An 18964-nucleotide genomic window follows, 5' to 3' on the forward strand; every position below is an offset into this window, starting at 1 on the left:
CAAACATAAAAATTGACTTCCGCCCGTTATCTCAAATGTCTCCGGCGGAGCGCGCAAATGCATGCGGAACATATTATACGTGGCACATTTTCTGCTGACTCGGCCGCTTGTGCACCCGCATGCCATCGTCTGATAGTTTCAGACGAAATGTCATCGCCTGAAAGACCTTCAGCATATTTTACAAAAAGCTCTCAAGGAATATATGAAGAGGGAATGAGGTTTTTTTTTTTTTGGCTACAAATGAACCCTGACAGAGGGAATGTGTAAATGTCACCGTTTAACGCCGTCACATGACCACCTGCTGACATTTGGAAGGGTAAAGATCGTCCTGCTTTGCCGGGAATGGAAACACACCAAATGTCTGAAGAACATACTACACACACACACACACACACACGCGCACACACACATATGTGTTTATAGGGTATAAATTGACAAGTGTCACAAACCGGCTCGATGGTGGTTTAAGTTGACACACCTTTTAAAAGGGCCTAGAACAATAGAAGTAAGGTCAAATCACTACCAAAAAATTGAGAAAATTTTAGAACACTTTAGCTCTTAGAAAAGAGGTTCAGAACCTGAGATCACAAGACCTGACTAGATGGTGGTTTCGGATGACACTTGAATTGTGGTATGCATGGACAAAACCAGGATTATGATGACTTTAAATGGACAACGAGGGCACACCCTCACCACCCAAAATTAACATAAACACACCAACCAGACACCAATGACGACACTTGAATTGTGGTATACATGGACACAACAAGAATATGTTGACTTTAAATGGACAACGAGGGCACACCCCCAACACCTAAAATTAACATAAAAACACTAACCAGACACCTCTATACAATAAGTGCACAGAAGCAAACGTGAGTATTGGCTGTAGATGAGTGATGATTTCAACCTTGTAAGTGCTCATTCACAACTAATTAATAGACACAAGACAGTAAAGAGTATCAACAATGTTGAGACCTTAAAACGGCAATGTTGTCATAACTACAATTTACCAAATTAAGAAGCAACTGCATGAAGGGTGTAGACAATTGTCTTTATTAACAATGGTTCCTTTAACCCAGGCTCTTTCAATGAAAAGACCAAGTAGCCTGCCATTATGAAATTAACAGCATTATATAAAATTATAACGATTCCTGATTATCAAACTGTAAACAATGTCTGTCAAAAATACTGAATCAGACATTCTCAGTTAACAATAACAAGAGACCCAACGGAGTCTATCAAGATCAAGAAAAAAAATCCACTAACTCAAATCACTTTTGGTTATGTGTGAGTTTTATAGTGGAGCTGTTTATTAATATTAAACAAATGCAAAACTATTGTGGAACTCCAAACTTAAACATGGAAAAGTGGATAGCATCTGAACAACTTTAATCCAAGTGCAATAATGTAAACTAAAGAGTTGATACACCTATTTAGCATTTTCTTAGCATTTTTTTTAGCATTTCCTGTCCAATTAAAACATTTAAAAACACATTTTCCAACTGTTTTTTGGGGGATTCTCTATGTGACGTTCCCAAGATGAGCCGGCATTTGTCGCTATGTGAGCCTTGAGTATAGGTGATGAAATTTTCAGTTGAGTAGTAAAATATATTTGTAAAAGTATTAAGAGTACATGAAATTGATTGATTGATTATCGAAAAAAAAAAAATATTGCTGAAAATGGCTATGGGTTTACAGCTTTTTCTGAGCCTGCTGCCTCTTGATTGTGATGATTCGGTTCCTTACAAAGTCTCTTATATTTTGTACCGTACGTTGTGACAACGCAGAGTCTTCTGCCTCCTTGCACTGCCTGCATTCAACTTTAGAGGCAAGTTTTCCTTTCCTAATGTGGCCTCCAAAATGTCGCATCACTGCAGCGATTTCTGGTTTGGTCCACATTCTCTTTGGCTGTCTTCTAGCGTCATAATCTTGACCAGCATCATCTTTTCCTGAGAGAAATGCATGGTCAAAAACAGAACAAAAGTTATACACAAGTACTTGAACAATCAGAAGTAAGTCTGACTAATGTGTGAAAATTAAAAAGGCTGCAAAACAAATACGTGAAACCGCTGCTCTTCACAGTTTTTGGTAAGGGACTAATGCAGGCTTTTGAATGGCTGCAGGTTGGAAAAGAGGACTAAAGTTCTCTTTACAATGTCCGATTGCTCCATTCTGAGTCTGTCACAACAGCATATGGGACGTTGAAAAGCCCGGCTCTCAAGCACGCCTTCAAGACACGTCGTGATTGGCTCCCGGCGCGATCATGGGAGTTGGGGTATATTACAACTCCTGCCCTGTCCTCCTTCTATCGACCAATGAGGGCAGCAGTCACGAATCATGTATCTTGGAGGTGTGCTTGAGAGCCGTGCTTCCCAAAGGAGAACCCATCGGAAGAGGGTTTTAACATTCAAAGACCTTAAATTTTGCCTTACCACTAGATGTAGGGACTGTGTCTTCTCCTGTAGACATCACATGTGATTGTGTATCTAATAAAAAAAACAAAAATTACTTGTGAAAAATGCCTTGTCAAGAAGACTATTCTTGTCCCATCTAATGAAAGAAAAAAAATCAAGAAAACTGAGAACATACCCTTGAATCCAGACTCCTGTTCATGTTTCAGGATCGTACAGACTGATGCTGGATCCAGGTCTTCGCCATGTTCAGGCAATGGTTGTTTGATCCCTTTGGTGATGCCCTTAGGCTCACTGTCATTATCTTCAGTCTCACTAAATGACAAGCTTTCTAGACAAAAAAAGGTTGTCATAATGAAAGAACAGTGAGCCATCAGACCCTTAACTGAAGAAATTGGTCTGTATTAGTACAGAATGATCTTAGCTCACATGACCAATGAACCATTGACACAAGCGCGAAAGGATGTATGTGTATGTATGCGTGTGTGGTGAGGGTGGGGGGCTTCTAAAGAAAACATTAGCTTACCTTCGATTTCAATTTCATCCAGAGATTTTCCTTGTAGCCCGGAAAGATCACCTTTCTCTATGGAAAGTAGCAGTTTGGATATCTTTGCCAATTGTGTGGTTGGGACTGGCAACCTGTAGAAATCTCGATGGACCCGGATATCATGTCCCAGAAAATCTGCAACCTGGTCGAGTTCATTTTTTTCAAATTCAGGATTTGTGATAGTGTGGCGACATGTTTTCGAAGGTGAGTTGACCTGAGGAACTCTGGCTGTTTTGCTCCACACAAGATTGCATAAACACGCAAGCAATCATGTCCCCTGTAGTGGGTCAGGGTTTTAGGCCTTCCAAATAAAAAAACATTGTCATGCGGGACACTGCATTCCTTCCTTTTGCTACTCAGCAGTGATAGAGCTTCAACCGTAGACGCCGCAAGAAGAACCACAACCTTTCTCTCTCTTTTCCCAACAATTTATACTCTGGTGAAATAGTTGCACAACCTCTGCTCCAGCTTAGACAGGCCCATGGCTACATCTTTATGCAGCTGTGTTCTGTCCCTCTCATCAAAACTTTTGATGAGCATTTTTGAGACTTCTCCAGCGCGTCTACGATTGAATACAATAATTTGTGCTTAAGTAACTTTAGCAAGCTCAGCGTAGTTCTTTGGTGTTGCTTGCTTCTTCAAGTTAGTAACTGCACTGTGTGCCGTCTTCTGGAGGTACTGGTGAAGTACCTGGACATCCTCTGTGAAAGGCAGTGTTGTTGGTTTATTATACTTGGCACTGCTCAGGGTGTGCAGAGCTTTGTGGGAAACCAGCTCACACTACTGAGATCTGTACAGTTTCATGAAAGTTTCTGTTGACTGAGGACAAAAGAAAAAATCTCTGTAGAGCATGTTGGCAGAACATTTCAAAACCATATGGGATTGCACACTAAAAAAAAAAGTACAACAAAGATGCATAGATCAAATGTGGCTGCAATTACAAAGTATTACCCACAAATATTACACACAAAAAGTAGTTTTTGTGTGCACCAAAATACTGCTGTTGATATGATAAATTGTAAAACAGGACAATTAACGGCTCTCATACCGCCTCAACACCGCGCCCTTACCACCCATCCATTCATTTTCAAGCGCTTCTTTCTACAGCACGGTTGGGTTGTGAGGGTACCAGCTTGAGCAGGGAAGCCCAGATTTTCCTCTCCCTGGTCATTTCGTCAAGCTCCCCTGGGAGGATCCCTAGGCGTTCTCAGGCCAGCCCAAACACATAATCTCTCTGACATGTCCTGGGTCATCCCAGGCCCTTTTCCCATGCACGGAACACTTTACCAGGGAGGCGTCCACCTCAACTAGCTACTCTCAATGCCGAGGAGCAACGGCTTGACACTGAGACCCTCCAGTATGACAATGCTTCTCACCCTATCTCTTAGGGTAAGATCATCATGTGAAGGAAACTCAATTCAGTCACTTGTGTCCAGGATCTCATTCTTTCACCCATGACACATAGATGAGGGCAGGAATGTAGATCGACTGGTTAATGGAGAGCTTGGTCCTTTCCCTCCTACCAACACTTTCAAAAATTATCCCAAGATACTTAAACTCCGACACTTGGGGCAGGACGTTATCTACTCCCGACTGGGAAAGTGTACTCCACCTTTTTTCCAACAAAGACCATGATTCTGATCATCATCGACCCAAGGCTTCACACTCGTCCCTCTCTGGGCCGTCACTTTATCGTGGTGGAGGGGTTTGCACGCCCCAATGATCCGAGGAGCTAAGTTGTCTGGGGCTTAATGCCCCTAGAAAGGTCACCCAGGGCAAACAAGTCCTAAGTAAGGAACCAGACTAAGCATGAACCATTTTCCTCTAATGATGGATAAAATACATGGAGTCGAGGTGCCCACATTCAGACGCCGGTCACTGTGGCCCCCCTCCGAAGCAAAGCCTGAAGGTGGGGCTAGCTGGCGAGTACCTGGTAGCCAAGCCCACACCCATGGGGCTCAGCCGGGTTCAGCCCATGGGACTCAGCCGGGTTCAGCCCATGGGGCTCAGCACCTGTGGGATGGGCCGTAGGTCGGGTGGAGTGTGAGCTGGGCGGCGGCCAAAGACAGGAAACTTGGCGCTCCAACTCCAGCTGCAGAAGCTAGCTCTTGGGACATGGAATGTCACCTCTATGGCAGTGGGGATGGGGTGCTGCTGACCTCAACTTGGGACGCCGTGAACCAGTGGACAGAATACTCTGAAGACATCATAAAACCCATCGACACGCCTTCTTCTGAGTAAACAGAGTCCGGAAGCTCTGAGGCGGGCTTCTGGGGCTGAAGTCACCATCGTGGTCAAAAAAACTCCTTGGTGGCAAGGCCTTGGGGGTGGATGAGATCCGCCCGGCATTTCTAAAGGCTCTGGATGTTGTAGAGCTGTCCTGGCAGACACGCTTCTGCAACATCGCATAGTCATCCGGGACAACACCTCTGGATTAGTAGATTGGGGTGGTGGTTCCGCTTTTTAATAAGGGGGACTGGAGGGTGTGTTCCACCTATAGAGGAATCACACTCCTCAGCCTCCTCGGTAAATTCTATTCAGGGGTCGAATCTCGATTTCAGGAGGAGCAGGGTAGTTTTTGTCCTGGCCGTGGAAAAGTGGACCAAATCTACACCCTCGGCAGGATCCTCAAGAGTATAAGTAATTTCGCCCATCCAGTCTACATGTGTGTTGTAGACTTGCAGAAGGTGTTGAATCGTGTCCCTTGGGGAATTCTGTGGGAGTCGCTTTGGAAGTACGGTGTACCCCAAGCCTTGATACTGCCAATTTTGTCCCTTTAACACCACATTTCTGGCAGTTAGTTGAATCCGTTTCCAGTGGTGGTTGGACTCCGCCAAGGCTGCCCATTTTCACCATTTCTTTTCATTACCTTTATTCACAGAATCTGTAGGCGCAGCCGAAGCATTGAGGAGGGGTCTGGTTTCAGAGTTTCATTTCTGCTATTTGCGGATGATGTGGTGTTGTTGGCTTTTTCAGACCGTGACCTCCAACTCTCATTGGAGCAGTTCGCAGCTGAGTGTGAAGCAGAAGGATGAAGATCAGCATCTCCAAATTAGAGATCATGGTCCTCAGTCGGAAAAGGGTGGTGTGCCTTCTCGGGGTCAGAGATGAGGTCCTGCCCCAAGTGGAGGAGTTCAAGTATCTTGGGGTCTTCATGAGTGAGGGTAAAATGGAATGGAAGATCGACAGGCGGATCGATTCAACATCTGCTGTGTTCCAAACCCTGGTAAAGAGAGAGCTGAGCCAAAAAGGCAAAGCAATCTACGTTCCTGCCCTCACAAGCTGTCTTTTATGACCAAAAGAACGAGATCTCAGAGACACGCAGCCGAAATGAGATTCCTCTGCAAGCTGTCTGGGCTCTCCCCTAGAGCCAGGGTGAGAAGCTCGGTCATCCGGGAAGGACCCAGTGTCGAGCTGCTGCTCCTCTCCGTTGAGAGGAGCCAGTAGAGGTGTAGTAGTTCGGGCATCTTGTTATCATGCCTCCCAGACATCTCCCTGGTGAGGTGTTACGGACATGTCCAACCAGGAGGAGACCCCAGGGATGACCCAGGACACGCTGGAGGGACTATGCCTCTTTCTTGGTGCGGGAACACATGGGGATTCCCCTAGAGGAGCTGGACGAAATGGCCGGAGAGAGGGAAGTCCGGGCTTCACTGCTGAGGGTGCTGCCCCCGCAATCTGAACCACGATAAGCTGAAGATGATGGATGGATAGGTTTCATATTCAAATCGCTCTGTAAGTTGGAGGTCCTTGCCTGAAGACGCCAACAACACCACATCATCACTAGTAGCAGAGAACAGAGAAGCAATACTGAGACCCCCATTACTTCTGATGCAACGATAAATTCTGTCCATAAAGGTAATGAACGGACTCCGTGACAAAGGGCAGCCTTGGCAGTGTCCACCTCTCACTGGAAACAAATTCAACTTCCCGTCGGAAATACAGACTAAACTCTGACATGGATGGTACAGGGCCCAAACAGTCCGTATCAGAGGGCTTGGTACCCCCCCTCCTGAAACAGCCCCCACAGAATTCAATGAGAGACACTGTCTAAGGCCTTCACTCCTTCTCAAAGTCCAAAAAGCACACACAGACTGGTTGGGCGAACTCCCATAAATGCTTGAGGATTCTGCGAAGGGTGTAGTGCTGGTCCATTGTGCCTCGGCCGGGACAAAAACCACACTGCTCTTCCTGAATCTGAGGTTCGACTTCCTGACGCACCCTTCTTTCCAGCACCCCCAATATATCTTATAGAGAAGGCTTAAGAGTGTGATCTCTCTATAATTGGAACACACCCTCTGGTCCCGCTTCTTAAAAAGGGGAATCATCACACCGGTCTGCCAATCTAGAGGCGCTGTCCCAGATGTCCGAGTGATGTTGCAGAGGCATGTCGACCAGGACAGCACCACAACATCCAGAGCCTTTAAGAACTCCAGGCAGTTCTCATCCACCCCTGGGGGCCTTCCACCAAGGACTTTTTTTTTTGACCACCTTGGCAACTTCAGCCACAGAGATGGGAGAGCCCACGTGCTTCCAGACTCTGCTTCCTCTGAGGAAGACATGTCGGAGGAATTGAGGAGGTCTTCGAAGTATTCTGCCCACAGGTCAGCAGCGCGCTATATCCTCTGTAAATAATAATTATGGTGCACTGCTTACCCCTCCTGAGACACCAGATAGTGGACCAGAATTTTCTCAAAGTAATCAGGATCTCATTTTCCATGGCCTCACCGAACTTCTCTCATGCCCGGGTTTTTGCCTCGTCAAATACCCAAGCTGCACTCCGCTTGGCCGGTCAGTATTTGTCAGCTGCCTATGGATTCCTACAAGCCAAAAAGACCCAATAGAACTCCCGATATAGAACTTCAGCTTGAAGGCATTCCTTACCCTTTTCAACCAAAGGTTACATGGATTTACATCACGACAGGCGCCTACTACCTTACAAAACTTCAATCAGGCGCCTCGATAATGGAGACGCGGAACATGGTCCCCCTCCCCTGAAACGTGGGACAAATTCTCCCAGAGTTGGGAGTTGAAACGCCTTCTGAGGTGGGACTCTACCAGATATTCCCAGCAGACCCGCACAATACGTTTGGGTCTGTCAGATCTGACCGGCATCCCCCCCATTTCCACCGGGTATGTCACACCGGGACGAGCCCCCGGGGATTACCCAGGGCACGCAGGAGAGACTATGTTTCTCGGCTGGCCTAGGAACGCCTGGAGATAGCCATGGAGGAGCTGGACGATGTGGAAGTCTAGGCTTCCCTGCTGAGGCTGCGGCCCCTGGTACCAGACCCCAGATAAGCGGAAGATAATGGACGGACAGATGGATGAATTCAATTTACCAACCGAATATACCTGTTCAATGCCTTCAAACTCTGAGCTTAGGGATGGCAGCGCTACATCAGGCTGCTGTAAAGAGAAATGAAGAAAAAATTAACCTCAGATGACCAAACCGTTGTAGGCACAACACATTACATCACTGTGGTGATTCTTAGTGATACAGGATCAAGAATCATTGCGTTTTACTTGGTCATTTCACAAACAATCGTCTAACAACTACTGACAGAGTGTCCGTTTCTTCTGATCCATGTATAGTGTTAGGTTGAATTCGTATTCTTGTTTGTACTGTCATTTAATACAATTCTAAAGCAACTGAAAGTAAGAGCATACTGCTGACAGGAGAAAAAGGGACAGTCTGTTTATATACAAGTAGTATTACTTCCCCACAATACTATCCTAAAGAGCATATATATTTTTAAATGATTACATTGATAGTAACATTTGAATTCCTGCACACAATTGTATTTGACAATGCCATATTAATGATTCATTATCAAGCCTACAAAATTTGTCATTACTCCACCATTATCAAATTACATAAATGAAACATTATTTATGTAATTAATATTCCCTCAGTTCCCTTCTTAGCGTAATATTGTCTCAGTTGTTTTCAATTGGAAATGACCCAATAGTTTTCTTGACACTGCGCATTTAACATAAGAAAATCTGCTGCACTATTGAAAATGTGTAGCAGGTTAAGGTTTTGAAAATCTCAGACAACCACACATGACATGATGTGTTGGTATACGATGTGAAACTTATGTACACTACTATGGCTAGCCTACTTTGCGGTAGGTTAGTGTGAAGGGAATCATATATTAGGTTGTTATCATTATGTGCTTAGTTCATTGTTACCCATTTATGCAATCCTAGTTCATCTTGACCCTGTCCTTAGATAGAACTGTTGACGCACGAAAGTGTGAGCCGGGACCTTGGCCCAGCTGCCGGTGGCGCCCGGCTGGCTCTTTTGTTGTGTCTTGTAATCTGCTATGCTTCTACTCAATAAAAGCCAGGGGGGAACGGCTGGGCAGTGGAAAACTAGCGTTGGAAGACCCACGAGTTACATTTGCCCAAGCTTTTTCCCTATGCCGGCATAGAAAAGTCAATCTTGGCTGGTCTGAGTTACTCTTTTTGCTGTTTAAGCAGCTAGGCTTGTCCTAGTCTTCTTTTCTGAGATTTCTCTGACAGTTAGCCATAGCAATAATTATATTATTTAGTAAGTAAGGAATCTGTTGAAACCTTCCCATTTATTCATGGTGAATTTGAATGTTTTGAGAAATTTGGCTACATTTGCAAGCAAATTAGTGTTCTAAGAATAATGTTCTCATATACACTTTTATAGTGATTTATTGGCATACGGCCAAAATAGCATTTTAATTTTGCTTAGAATTAAAAACTCACCGAATCATTAATTCTCTTAACCAGATTCAAAATCATTTGCTTCCCTCCCTCAAGCAGTTTTTTCTTGGCCTTATCAAATGCTTCCTCACGCTGAGCATGATGCTTCCGTAGGTTTTGAAGTCGGCGACTTGCTCTTAACTGTCAAAACACATGACACAAATCGGTCGTGTCAAAGAACAATCTATTCAAATGAAGCAGAAAAACCTAACCGTTTTACCTGCTCTTTTGTAGCCACCTGGTGAAAGGGGACAAGTCCAGTGCTAATCTGGAACAAATATACTTAGAATTGAACGACTGAATAATTTAACCAAAATTATGATAGAACTCCTTACACTGTAAATGAAAGTACGATTAATTAATAAAAAAGTTTAAATGTGTATTCCTGTTTATGTTGTCATTTAATGCAATTCTAAAGCAATTGAACGTGAACGCATTCTGATGACGTTGTTTGAAAAGGGGCAGTATGTTTTAGCAGGGATTAACGTGAGTATAAGAGCAATGTAGAATACTTAATGAACTAACACAGTTTGATAGCGTGAAATTATTGAAGACTGTCAGATAGGTGATAATATGTGACTGTGAGACTTGTAGATAAAGCCAGGTGAAATGTCACTTTAAACCATAATCCTGCAAGCACACACACATACACATGGAGGTGAGTTTGACACCTAAACCTCCACACTGAATAGTTTCGGTGGGAATGTCTGCATATGCCTGTGTCAGTGTAAGCCATATACGAAGATGAACACACACACACACGCAGCCGTTGGTGTGACTTAAAAATGTAATAATGACTGTATAATACACTATAAATCCAGTGGATCTGGCTCGAGTCTATTAATATTAATAAGCCTCGAAATAGTTTTAGTACTGGTGACTTGACACAGAACTTAGAATATACTGTAGTTGTTGAACTCAACCGGAAGTTGGATTCGTAATGATGCTTATTGGCGCTGAGATGATTTACCTTTTCAGAATTGGTCAGTGGCTGCAGTACTGGACCAAGTTCAGTCTTGTTCAAGGTCATTAAGTCCCTTCTCTCCATCGTACACTGAAATACAGGGTCGAAACACACAGTATGGACAGGAACAATCAAACTCCATGGAATTGTTTGATTACAAATTGAATAAAGTTGCAAGAATATGCCTGAAAGGTAAACTTTTGACAGTTTTTCACTCCCAGTGATGCTGTTAAATTTATATTCAACAAAATGTGTGTACCGGTTCAAAGTCTTCAACATTTGAGGGCTGGGGAGACATCTCCACATCAGGATGCTGTAAATAGACAGGAAAGAAAATTCAAACTTTGATGCTCATACCTTCAGAGGCACAACGCATTACATCACAGGGAGGTGATTTTGAGTGATACAGGATCAAGAATCATTGAGTTTTACCTGGTCATTTCACAAACAATAGTGCACCAAGTACTGATAGAGTGTCAGTTTGTTCTGATCTATGGAGACTGTTAAATTGAATTTGTATTCTGTTCATTCTGTCATTTAATGCAATTCTAAAGCAATTGAAAGTAAGCGCAATACTGATGACATTGTAGGAAATGAGACAGTATGTTTTAGCAGGGATTAACGTGTGTATAAGAGCAATGTAGAAGACTTAATAAACTAACACAGTTTGATAGCGTGAACTTATTGAAGACTATCAGATAGGAGATAATATGTGACTGTGAGACTTGTAGATAAAGTGAGGTGAAATGTCACTTTAAACCATAATCCTACAAGCACACACACGGAGATGAGTTTGACTCCTAAATCTCTAGACTGAATAGTTTGGGTGGGAATGTCAGCATATGCCTGTGTCAGTGTAAGCCATATTCTAAAATGAACATACACACACGGACGTTGGTGAGACTTAAAAATGTAATAATGACTGCATAATACACTATAAATCCAGTGGATCTGGCTCGAGTCTATTAATATTAATAAGCCTCTAAATAGTTTTAGTACTGGTGACTTGACACAGAATGTAGAAAATACTGAAGTTGTTGAACTAACCGGGAAGTTGGATTCTTAATGATGCTTATTGGGGCTGAGATGATTTACCTTTTCAGAATTGGTCTGTGGCTGTAGTACTGCATGAGGTTCAGTCTTGCTCAAGGTCATAAAGTCCCTTCTCTCCATCGCACACTGAAATACAGGAAGATACAGGGTCAAAACACACAGAAATGCACAAGAACAATCAGATTCCAGGGAATTGTTTGATTACAAATTGAATAAAGTTGCAAGAATATGCCTGAAAGGTACACTTTTGGCAGTTTTTCACTCCCAGCGACGCCGTTAATTTTATATTAACAAAATGGATGTACTGGTTCAAAGTCTTCAACATTTGAGGGCTGGGGAGACATCTCCACATCAGGATGCTGTAAATAGAAAGGAAAGAAAACTCAAACTTCAATGACCATACCTTCAGAGGAACAATGCATTACATCACAGGGGTGATTTTGACTGATACAGGATCAAGAATCATTGAGTTTTACTTGGTCATTTCACAAACAATAGTGCACCAAGTACTGATAGTGTCAGTTTATTCTGATCCACGGAGACTGTTAAATTGAATTTAAATTCTGTTCATTCTGTCATGTAATGCAATTCTAAAGCAAATGAAACTAAGCGCATACTGATGCCATTGTAGAAAAAGGGACAGTATGTTTTAGCAGGGATTAACATGTGTATATGAGAGCAATGTAGAAGACTTAATAAACTAACACAGTTTGATAGCGTGAACTTATTGAAGACTATCAGAAAGGTGATAAAATGTGACTGTGAGACTTGTAGATAAAGCGAGGTGAAACGTCACTTTAAACCATAATCCTACAAGCACACACACATACACACGGAGGTGAGTTTGACTCCTAAACCTCTACACTGAATAGTTTTGGTGGGAATGTCAGCATATGCCTGTGTCAGTGTAAGCCATATTCTAAGATGAACACACACACACGGACGTTGATGAGACTTAATAATGTAATAATGACTGCATAATACACTATAAATCCAGTGGATCTGGCTCAAGTCTATTAATATTAATAAGCCTCTAAATAGTTTTAGTACTGGTGACTTGACACAGAACCTAGAAAATACTGAAGTTGTTGAACTAACTGGGAAGTTGGATTCTTAATGATGCTTATTGGTGCTGAGATGATTTACCTTTTCAGAATTGGTCTGCGGCTGTAGTACTGGATGAGGTTCAGTCTTGTTCGAGGTCATTAAGTCCCTTCTCTCCATCGCACACTGAAATACAAGAAAATACAGGGTCAAAACACACAGATATGCACAGGAACAATCAGACTCCAGGGAATTGTTTGATTACAAATTGAATAAAGTTGCAAGAATATGCCTGAAAGGTAAACTTTTGACAGTTTTTCACTCCCAGTGATGCCGCTAAATTTATATTCAACAAAATGGATGTACCGGTTCAAAGTCTTCAACATTTGAGGGCTGGAGAGACATTTCCACATCAGGATGCTGTAAATAGAAAGGAAAGAAAACTCAAACTTCGATGACCCTACCTTCAGAGGCACATCGCATGACATCACAGGGGTGATTTTGAGTGATAAAGGAACAAGAATCATTGAGTTTTACTTAGTCATTTTACAAACAGTAGTGCACAGAGTACTGATAGAGTGTCAGTTTATCCTGATCTCCGGAGACTGTTAAATTGAATTTGTATTCTGTTCATTCTGTCATTTAATGCAATTCTTAAGCAATTGAAAGTAAGCGCATACTGATGACATTGTACGAAAAGGGACAGTATGTTTTAGCGGGGAGTAATGTGTGTATAAGGGCAATGTAGAAGTTAATAAACAAACACAGTTTGATAGCATGAACTTATTGAAGACTATCTGATAGGTGATAATATGTGACTGTGAGACTTGTAGATAAAGTGAGGTGAAATGTCACTTTAAACCATATGCCTACTTGCTCACACACATACATACGGAGGTGAGTTTGACTCCTAAATCTCCATACTGAATTGTTTCGGTGGGAATGTCTGCATATGCCTGTGTCAGTGTAAGCCATATACGAAGATGAACACACACACACACAGCCGTTGGTGTGACTTAAAAATGTAATAATGACTGTATAATACACTACAAATCCAGTGGATCTGGCTCAAGTCTATTAATATTAATAAGCCTCTAAATAGTTTTAGTACTGGTGACTTGACACAGAACTTAGAAAATACTGTAGTTGTTGAACTCAACCGGAAGTTGGATTCTTAATGATGCTTATTGGCGCTGAGATGATTTACCTTTTCAGAATTGGTCAGTGGCTGCAGTACTGGACCAGGTTCAGTCTTGCTCAAAGTCATTATGTTGCTTCTCTCCATCACACACTGAAATACACGAAAATACAGGGTCAAAACACACAGATATGCACAGGAACAGTCAGACTCCAGGGAATTGTTTGATTACAAATTGAATAAAGTTGCAGGGATATGCCTGAAAGGTAAACCTTTGCCAGTTTTTCACTCCAGTGATGCTGTTAAATTTATATTATGTTATTATTATGTTTATATTTTGATGTTATATATCATATGTATACAGATGTACCTGTTCAAAGTCTTCAAGGTTTGAGGGCTGGAGAGACATCTCCATATCAGGATACTGTAAACAGAAAGGAAAGAAAACTTAAACTTCGATGACCATAGATCGTGTTAGGCTGAATTTTTATGACTGTTTGTTATGTCATTTAATACAATTCTAAAGCAATTGAAAGTAAGTGCATACTGATGACAAAGGAGAAAAAGGGACAGTCATTTTTGGCGGGGATTAACATGTGTATACGAGAGCAATGTGAGTTGTTAATAAACAAAGTTCGATAAAGTGAAGTTATTGAAGACTAACAGATAGGTGATTATATGTGACTGTGAGACTTGTAGATAGAGCGAGGTGAAATGTCAATTTAAATCATATGCCTACAGTATGTGAACACACACATACACATGTAGTTTTACTCCTCAACCTCTTCACTAAATAGTTTTGGTGCGAATGGCAGCATATGCCAGTGTCAGTGTAAGCCATATTCTAAACTGGAAACACACACACACACATATATACATATATATATATATATATATATATATATATATATATATATATATATATATATACATATACATATATATATATATATATATACATATACATATATATATATATATATATATATATATATATATATATATATATATATACACACACACACATATACATTATATATATATATATATATATATATATATATATATATATATATGGACGTTGGTGTGACTTAAGAATGCAATAATGACTAAAAAAAACACTGTAAATCGCACTCTAGTCTATTAATATTAATAAGCCTCGAAATAGTTTTAGTACTGGTGATTTGATAAAGAACATGGAAAATACTGTAGTTGCTGAACTCCATCGGAAGTTGGATTCTAGATGATACTTAGTGGTGCTAAGGTGATTTACCTTTTCACAACTGGTTAGAGGCTGTTGTATTGAACCAGGTTTAGTCTGGCTCAAGGTCATTAGGTCCCTTTTCTCCATCACACACTGACATACAGAAAAATAAAGGGTCAAAACACACACATACTTAGTGGACTTCTTAATTTCTACTGTTATTTTCGGATGCATGCTAACCTTATACTGGTACACCCTCTGTCTTCTCTCACATTCTTGTATGTTGATAAGTTCACCACGATATTCTAGCAAGAAGTCTCCTTTTTCAAAAGAAGCGCAAGCAAAGACTCCTCGCCCTAGAATTGAAAAAACAACATTAATGATGTAAGGTGAAAGAATCAATTGTCAAATGTCATTGTGAGATTTAGCTTACCTTTGAATGCATTGATGTATTTCACATCCATTCCAAGCTTGTCTTTTCCAGAATCAATGTAAAGTCTTGCTTCATTTTTTGGATCCAGACACCTTCTCCTTGGCATTTTTTTTTCTGATTTTGAATCAAGAGCTCCTTCATTCAAATAAAGCCAACGAAAAAAAGGGTTTTAAAGGCACTACACAAAAGGCACTCATTATTCAATGAATTCATCAGTACGTGACAAAATTAAGAGTGAATCTGTCACAATGCAGAATCCCATCAATGTGCAGTATGCATGTCCGCCATTTCTTCCAAATAAGATACAATTATTATGGTAGAGCAACTGTCTGATCCAGGCAGAATGTACTATAACTCCCCAAGTAAAATATGGACTTTTTCCCCCAAAAATGAAGGTCAAAAGTATGGGTGTGTCTTCTCAACAGTAACCTCAAAATTATATATATATTTTTCGACAGAAATAAAGTTAGATTGATATGTCCGCCACATAAGTAGAATTTTTACGCTCAGATGTGCATTTATATATCAACCGTATTCTTGCTTACATATATCACCGTAACGGGACAAGGATGAGGAAGTCCGTTAGCTCTTGCAGCTAACTAGCTGCAAATAGTTTGTGTAAACAAACGCGGAAAAGTATTCCGTTAATTACCTGGTCCATTCAATTAAATGTACAGGTCTAGGATCGAACAAACGAGGCCAAGCAAGCAAAAACATTTAACACATATAAACCTAGAGATTCACCTGTTACAGCCCCCTTTGCATATAAACTAATGCACAAAACGTCCCGTGTTATCAATCATAAAAACGTCTTTTAAAAAAAAAGGCTTAACAGGCCCTCTCATGAAAAAATAACCTCGTAAAACCTAAGCTGACCGTACTCACGTATAACTAGAAGTATTTACAGTGATTATTTATTGAATACTTACCTAAAAGGCCAGTCCAATGTCACTTTCGCGGCAAATTGAAGTCTTTCCCGGGAAATTTGGTGCTAGGCCACGCCAACTTCTACGTCACGTCTCCGCCTCCAGCGTGTGTGTTTTTTGTGTGTGTGTATGAAAGTGCAATAATAAAAAACGACCAGCAGGGTGTCATACACACACACAGAAGTCATGCAAGGTGTAATACATTGACAGCTCCAAAAATCATATTTATAAGTTATTTAGAAAATAAATACAGCATAATTATTGTCCCAGCTGAGTAGTAGGCTCACATTTTCCTCTTTTTTTTCAAAAAAACGTTCTTTTATGCCCTAAAAAATTAAAATATAAGTCTTGAATTAGACTGACACTTGGTTTGTCAATTTATTCACAAGTGTCCACTTTTCCCAGGTGAAAAGTCTGGTATTTTGGCGGTCTATACCATATATACAAACGCACACACACACACACACACACACACACACACACACACACACACACACACACACACACACAATACTCAGGCAATGTTTTTTTTTTTTAAACGAATAAATCGAAGCTAATGCAATCAGAAATGTGACTTATTTGTGGGGTGTGTTAGCCGCCATATTGGAGTGCAACATTAGTCAATTTTTGTGCTATGACTTCTCCGTCATGTTTTTGCAGGATGTCATCAGATATATTTAGGGTGTATGTCGGCGTCCATCTTTGTGGAGCGTGTGGTCGGCCATGTTTGAGGGATTCGCCGGAGCGATTTTCGAGTGTGTTTTTACAGATTTGTACGCGGTGTGTTGTCGGCCATCTTTGCGGACTGTATCGTTTGCCATTTGTGATTATAAATTTTCTCTTGTGAGGAATATTTTCAAGTGCTACTCGAAAACTAGCGCTGGTAACAGTGTTTTGATAAAAAAAAAAAAAAGATGGCTTTTCAAGTGTGTTGTCAATCATTTTTATGACTTATAGTGTGAGCCCTGTTGACGATTTTGTATTTGTTCATTGTTTAGACATGCAGGTTTGTGTGTTGTCAGCCATCTTTGTGTGTGTTTTCTTTAGACTGCTGGATTTAAATGAATAGATAAAATGAATAAATACAGAGAAAATAAAACAATAAAAAAACGGAAGTGTTGATGTTTTACAGCGTGTGACTGCAAATTGCAGTCATGCAGTTTATGGTGTTTATTATTTGCCTGGCATGCTGCGTCGTTTTTAAAACTCACCGGCAGGAAATAAGCGGGACCCCCCGCTGCCTTTGGATCAGCTCTCGCAGCCTAAATACCCCGATGACTTTATCGGCCCCCCCGTTTCTAAAATGAAACCTACGGCGCCTGTTTTGTGCAAATAGCGCTATGTGAGCCACGCTATTAAAAGCTTCAGTGAGCTTCGCTGCAGACGTGAAGGGGGAGGGCGAGGAGACCCCCCCCCACCCAACACATACGCCTCACTGCTCTCATATAGTCACTTTTACAAGAGCTCTTTTTGGCTTGACTCACAGGAAGTTGTCACGCGGCTAACTCATCTGCCGAACAGGTCACCTTCTGCCGGGTACGCGTTTGAATGAGAAAGTGTGTGTGGGGGTTGTTTTAACAGGCCCGCGGGCTTTCCAATACCGTCGAGTGTTTTGGTAGATAAAAACAGACTTGTCAAGTGGGAACTCAGGAACGCACTGAATCAATGAGATGATGCGTGGTCCACGAACGGAGGCGTCGCTGTCATATTGCGTGGAATTGAAAAGGAAGATGAATGTCAATTTTTTTTTTATCTGGTGACAAATAGTTTGTCATGACTGGCTCCGATGTTCAGTAGAAAAAGACCTTACGCAACCAAGTATATGAATACACACACACATATACTGTGTGTGCGTGTATACACATATATACATATATATATACACATATATACATATATATATATATATATATACATATATATATATATATATAATATATATATATATATATATATATATATATATATATATATATATATATGTATGTGTGTACATATATACATATATACATATATCTACTGTAACTTTTTCTAAGTTTTCATATGTATAACTTCAGAAATACAAAATTGGAAGTTATCTTCTCATTGACTTTTGATCCACCAACACTACTTTTTTTTTTAACCAAAATTGTTTAGTAGTACACAAACACACATTTTAGCAGGGGCAATAAAATAAAAAGAGAAGAATATGTTTTTCTACAAAATTGACTTCAGGCACTCAGACACTTTTTGATTTTGAATTTTCAGCAAGCGTGTTTTTCTCTGATCATTATTCCTGGTGCGGCGTTTCAAACAAACAATGCTTCCCTTTGATGCGTTCGTCTTGAGGTGAGCTTAGGAGGATCATTCACAAAAGCTGTTTTTTTTTTTTCCCTTTCTGTAATTGAATTCAAAGCAGCAGGTGCATCTCCATTCTAAACGTATCTGAGGCAGGATTTAGCTTCAAAGAAAAAAAAAAATCGCGGATGCCACACAAATATGACGGCGATAAGACACAAAAGCG

At 41.0% G+C, this 18964-nt stretch overlaps 1 protein-coding gene across 7 annotated transcripts; it reads right to left on the reverse strand.

Annotated features, from left to right (window-relative positions):
- Positions 1-1033: 1033 nt before the first annotated feature.
- LOC148426201 (uncharacterized) lies at positions 1034-18122 on the reverse strand. Of its 7 annotated transcripts, XM_088411477.1 has the most exons (19): positions 16465-18112; positions 15536-15670; positions 15343-15458; positions 15172-15255; positions 14269-14322; positions 13968-14051; positions 13127-13180; positions 12863-12946; positions 12022-12075; positions 11759-11842; positions 10923-10976; positions 10670-10753; positions 9920-9967; positions 9703-9840; positions 8317-8370; positions 2941-3103; positions 2593-2745; positions 2436-2489; positions 1034-1952 (listed from the first exon to the last, which is right to left on the reverse strand). In XM_088411477.1, the coding sequence occupies exons 2-19, from the start codon at positions 15639-15641 to the stop codon at positions 1696-1698; spliced, it is 1725 nt and encodes a 574-aa protein (XP_088267603.1). In that variant the 5' UTR covers positions 15642-15670; positions 16465-18112; the 3' UTR covers positions 1034-1695. The 7 variants fall into 7 exon arrangements, with proteins under 7 accessions (XP_088267603.1, XP_088267602.1, XP_088267604.1 ...); XM_088411476.1 differs by having other exon boundaries at positions 15536-18112; XM_088411478.1 differs by lacking the exon at positions 9920-9967 and having other exon boundaries at positions 15536-18112.
- Between the last annotated feature and the right edge of the window lie 842 nt (positions 18123-18964).

Source organism: Hippichthys cyanospilos, chromosome 3 (assembly GCF_059441005.1).
Source record: "Hippichthys cyanospilos isolate Australia breed blue-spotted pipefish chromosome 3, RoL_Hcya_1.0, whole genome shotgun sequence".
Classification (NCBI taxonomy): domain Eukaryota; kingdom Metazoa; phylum Chordata; class Actinopteri; order Syngnathiformes; family Syngnathidae; genus Hippichthys; species Hippichthys cyanospilos.

Excerpts from the sequence above, each read along its gene's own strand:
- LOC148426201 (XM_088411477.1), bottom strand. The coding sequence starts at position 15,641 with ATGCCAAGGAGAAGGTGTCTGGATCCAAAAAATGAAGCAAGACTTTAC. Across the intron at positions 14,052-14,268 it reads ACCTTGAAGACTTTGAACAG|TGTGTGATGGAGAGAAGCAA; the intron begins GTACATCTGTAT and ends CGTGTATTTCAG. Across the intron at positions 1,953-2,435 it reads CACAGTCCCTACATCTAGTG|GAAAAGATGATGCTGGTCAA; the intron begins GTAAGGCAAAAT and ends CATTTCTCTCAG.